General features: G+C 53.0%; 1 protein-coding gene and 1 pseudogene across 2 annotated transcripts; both read left to right on the top strand.

Moving 5' to 3' along the window:
- Positions 1-443: 443 nt before the first annotated feature.
- On the top strand, positions 444-1949 carry LOC311197011 (inositol 1,4,5-trisphosphate receptor-interacting protein-like 1; the record flags this gene model as incomplete). Its single annotated transcript, XM_084270698.1, has 1 exon — positions 444-1949. The coding sequence occupies one exon, from the start codon at positions 444-446 to the stop codon at positions 1947-1949; it is 1506 nt and encodes a 501-aa protein (XP_084126824.1).
- A 611-nt stretch (positions 1950-2560) lies between these two features.
- LOC311197010 (inositol 1,4,5-trisphosphate receptor-interacting protein-like 1) lies at positions 2561-3949 on the top strand (annotated as a pseudogene). The gene is made up of 3 exons: positions 2561-2626; positions 2797-2883; positions 2927-3949. The product of its transcript is annotated as an inositol 1,4,5-trisphosphate receptor-interacting protein-like 1 (transcript).
- Positions 3950-4868: the final 919 nt, after the last annotated feature.

Here is a 4868-nt window from a genome sequence, read left to right as displayed (position 1 = left end):
AACTTGCCCAGGGCATCTGTGAGCAGAGTGGCCAGGGTGAGGCCCAAGGGTGGGGTTGGCTGCGGCTGCGCCTGTATTTGGCTCCTGTATCTGTGACACCAGTGGCATCACAATGGGGGCTGCAGGTTATAAGGGGCACACCCAGGCAGCTCTGCCCAGTGTGATCTGGGCTGGCAGTGAATACACACACGGGGGAGGCTGGGCTGGATGAGGTCTGGGTAAGAAACACCGGCCCCGAGGGAGGTGGGTTCTTACCCAGCATCAAGGGACCAGCTGCTGGTGAGAGAGCCTTGGGCAGGGCACAGTGCTGCCGACACCAGGGCTGGGCACAGGCCCTGCTGCCTCCTGGCTGCCTCACCCCAGCTCCTCCTGGCCCCCCTCTCTCTGCGGTTCCCCTCCCAGATCCTTCCCAGGCCCATTGAAGCCCTTCTGTGCTGCAGGCCATGGCTGTCACCACGTTCTTTCTGATGCTGCTGCAAAGCATCATCCAGTACCCACAGATGGTCGGTGAGGAGCTGGATGAGGCTACATGTGAGCGCATGGAGCGGCGTCATCTCTACCTGAGCCGTAAGATAGCTCAGCTCCTGCAAGAGCTGGAGCAGAGCAGCCTGGAGCACAGGACTCAGGAGAAGAGCAGCGTGGCCAGGAGATCCCTGCTCTTCATTGCCCTGCAGTACAGGGCACTCTGGGCAATTGCTGGACTCTTGGTCTTGTTAGTTGGTCTCTGGTGGTGGTGGTTCAAGAGGTGGGGTCATCAGGCAGACGACCACAATGATGACAGCTCCAGTGGCTACAGGGATGAGGAAGAGGAGGAAGATGATGATGAAAATGATCTGGGAAGGTTTATTGAGGAGCACCTCCGGTTGCCAGTCCAGGACACTACCAAAGATTGCAGGACAGTGCTGTACCTGGTGCACACCTTCATCCTTGTCTGTAGGGAGCTCAGTGCAAATAGTTTCTACCCAGTGCTGCAAGAAGAAATTGGGGTTGGCAACCCCTTTGAAGGCTGGAGTCTCTTTAAGGAAGATACTGTCTACAGAATTCTCATACCCATGATGCCACCCCGTGGGCATGCCTTCCACCTGGAGCTAGGCACTGCAGAGCAGAAGGAAATGAGGGCCTGCCGCATCCGCGTGGAGCTGATGTGCACTTGCTTAAGGCCAGGGCAGATGCTGTGCTTCCTCCACCACCCCGTGGAGGAGCTAAGGAGGAATCAGGAACCCAGCCTTCTTGACACTCTTTGCACCGACTCCTTCCTAGATGTGCAGAAAACAGCCCGCTGGTTCCATCAGTTGGTGAAAGCTGCCTGGATGGTTTATCCTATGTCATCCAAATACCGTTTGAAGCTGCTGCCCTCCAGTCGCTCCTGCAGATTTCAAGTGACAAAAGACAATGAGCCAAAGCTCACCATTGAACTGATATTTGGGGTGCGGCGAGGCAAGTCAGACATCTTCATGAGCAGTGAGAGTACAGAGGCCATCTTCACCCCAAGGACGATGTGGTCAGAGACCTATGCTGTGGCGGAGGTAAAGTTCTTCAGGCATATAGCCAGGAAGGCTCCACGTGATAGCTTCCACCTCAAGTGCCTGCAGGTCTTTGCCTACATACATGTTGGCTCAGGCTTTTCCGTCTATACCTTCAAGACAGCTGTGATGCACCTTCTGACAACCGTACCCCTGTCAAACTGGCGCAGCAAGCATTTCCTGCAACGGCTAAGGGATGTCAGGTCGTATCTGCACTGCTGCCTGAAGGAGAAACGCCTCAACAATTTCTTCTTTGGCAATGAGAATGTGCCCAAGGAGATTCACTTGCCCTCATCCTTCCAAAATGCCGTACCGCCAAACCTCTTCCATCACTTGGCAGAGGACCCAGCCGCCCTTCCTGAGGCACTGCGTGACTTCTATGAGCTGCAAGATCGGCTTAGAAGATTCCTGATCTTTGGCAGCTGAGAGAGGCCTTGACTCTGGGAAAAGTATCCAATAAACTGGGTGTTTGAACGAATGCTGCTTCTGTCTCTGTGCATTGCTTGGTTGTGGAACGTGGCCACAGGGTGGAGAAGCCTGGAGCCCAGCACTCAGGAGCAGAGCAGCATGGCCTGGAGATCCCTGCCCTTCGCTCCCCAGAATCACTGGCAGCTCTGGGTGAGTGCTGGAGTCCTGGTCCTGCTGTTCAGCAAGAGGGAAGATGCAGCCAGCCAATGTGGTTGATAAAGCAAGCTTCGATTTATTATGGCTAATGGCTTTCTTTTATACTATCATTAATACATATTATAATTGCCACTAATGCATATTATAGTTATCACAGCTTGATTGGTTCTTGGTTAAAGGTTACATCACCCATCTTGCTGTCTGGGAACTGTGCTGCCTTCTCATTCTCGGGAACAGCAGATCCTTGAAACATACATCTTGTTCCTACTTCTTGTTACTGTGTAACACAGCTATGACCTTCCTTTCCATCATTTGCCTCAAGATGTAGCGTGGCCTACTCTTCCTATTAAATTTCATAGGAGAGTGATACTAAGTTACACAGGACACTGCTTGAACAATTGCTCCCTAGACCCATGGCCTTGCTTCTCACGCCATTCTGCAGCAACTCCCCCTTTTTCTTCCTGTTCAAGCAGTGCCTGGTTGGTTACTTTAGCGATAACTGAATGCATCACGTTTTGTAAGCATTGACAGGCACCTGGCAAGCAAAATACAATAAGCAATACAACAATCCCTATTGTAATGAGTGGCTGTATCCGGGTCCCTGTTCATTCCGGGTCCCTGTCCTGTTTATTCCGGGTCCTCTGGACAGGGCCCTGTCCAGGCTGTTCGGGCACCACCTGACGCAGCGAGAGCGTCATTCAGCCTCTGGTGGTGGCTCCAGAAGAGGAGTCGTAAGGTGGGCAGCAGGAAAATAAAGAAGGAAGATCTGAAGGAGGTAGAGGAGATGGAAGAAGAGGAAGGAGTTGGAGGAAGATGAGGAAGAAGAGGAGCAGGAGGAGGAAGAGGGTGAAGGAGAAGATTCTGATGGTGAGGGGGATCTGGGCAGGTTTTTTGCAAAGCGTAGCCAGTGGCCAAAGCACAACCTGACCTACTGGAGCTGAGTGGTCGAGGAGCTGGTGGGCGACCTCTTCCTCCTCTTGCAAGACCTCTTCTCAGATCAGTTCTTCCGTGCTACAACCAGCCATTGGTGTGGGCAGCGCATTTGAAGGTTGGAGTCCTCAAGAGGATGGTGCTCTCTACAGCATGCTCGTGCCCTCCAAGGCTCCCCGTGGGCATGTCTTCCACCTGGAGCCGGGCACCCCAGGGGAGATCCCAGCAACGCTCGCCTGCATATGCGTGGAGCTGGAACGCACCTGCACGAATGAGCAGCTGGTGGGGAACATGCTGTGCTTCCTCCACCACTCTGAGGAGGAACTGAAGAGAAAGCAGGGTCCCAGGCTCCTCCACACACTCTGCACTGCCTCCTACCTAGTCGTGCAGAAAACTGTGTGCTGCTTGCAGACGTTTGTGAGCGTGGCCTGGGTAGTTCTGCTTCAGTCACGTCGCTTCCATATGAAGCTGCTGCCCTCCAGCTGCTCCTGCAAGCTGAAGCTAAAAAATGCCTCCAAAAGAACCTTCTTTGTAGAGATCATATTTGGGGTGCAACAAGGCGACTGGGATATCTTTGTGTGTAGCCAGAGCACAGAGGACAGCTTCACTTCAAACATAATGTGGCCAGAGACCTACGCTGTGGCAGAGGTGAAGTTCTTCAGGGGTATGGCCAGGCAGGCTCTGGGGGACAGCTTCCACCTCAAGTGCCTGCAGCTCTGTGCCTGCAACCTGGTGGGCACTGGCTTTTCCACCGATGCCTTCAAAACATCTGTGCTGCACCTCCTGACAACCATAGCCCTGTCAGGCTGGTGCAGGAAGCCTTTCCTCTGCGGCTGCAGGATATCATGTCTCCTGAGAGGACTGGGGGGTGACTGCTTTGCTGTCTACAATCCTCCGAAGACCCTCATGCCCCGAGGTGAAGGGCTCCAGAGGGGAGGATCGTTCCAGGGGACTCTTCCTGTAGTGGCTAAAGGCAAAAACTGCGAAGGCAAAAGTGCGGTGAGAGCCGGCTGCCTGACCGGGGGATCCCTGCTCTTTGCTGCCCTGAATCACTGGCAGTTCTGGGCTAGTGCTGGAGTCCTGGTCCTGCTGTTCCGTCTCTGGTGGTGGCTCCAGAGGAGGAGTCATAGGGCAGGCAACATTGAAGAGTGCTCCAGCAGGAATATAAAGGTAGAGGAGGAAGAGCTGAAGGAGGTAGAGGAGCAGGAGGAGGAAGAGGGTGAAGAAGAAGATTCTGATTGTGAGGGGGATCCGGGCAGGATTTTTTCAAAGCGCATCAATTGCCCAAAGCCACTTTCAGGTTAGAAACCTGACCATGAACGGCCTCTAGCTGGAGCTAGAGGTTTATGTATTCTGCTATGGTCCTGAAGTAGTGTAAGGAGTGAATGGCTAAAGACATTCTTGCCCTCTCCAAAACTTCAGTCTCCCTTTGCCTATAGTTGGTCCCTCGTCAAGTTAAAGTAACATGAGCTGTGGAAGAGAGAGAAGGTTTGGGTACCCCAAACTGCACCTACTGTGGAGCAAAGTTTGGGAATTGCCCATAAAATACTTGCTGAATTTCTTTCCTCCTCTCTATCAGCTGTTGCTTTTGTATGGTGACCCTTTCTCATTTGCTTGTCATGCAAAATGCAAGCATACCTGTAGACCCATCAGCCAAATGACAAGTCAGGTCATTGCCAAGATCAGGGTTTAATCCATGAAATCCATTGCAAAGGGCAGGGTAGAGTGATCCACACCTGTGTCATGTGTGGAACATTGTAACAGGCCACAGCAGCTGTGGCAAGAAAGACT

This window comes from Gallinula chloropus (genome assembly GCF_964237585.1).
Source record: "Gallinula chloropus genome assembly, chromosome: 14".
Classification (NCBI taxonomy): Eukaryota; Metazoa; Chordata; class Aves; order Gruiformes; family Rallidae; genus Gallinula; species Gallinula chloropus.
This window is presented reverse-complemented; position numbering and strand designations above follow the sequence as displayed.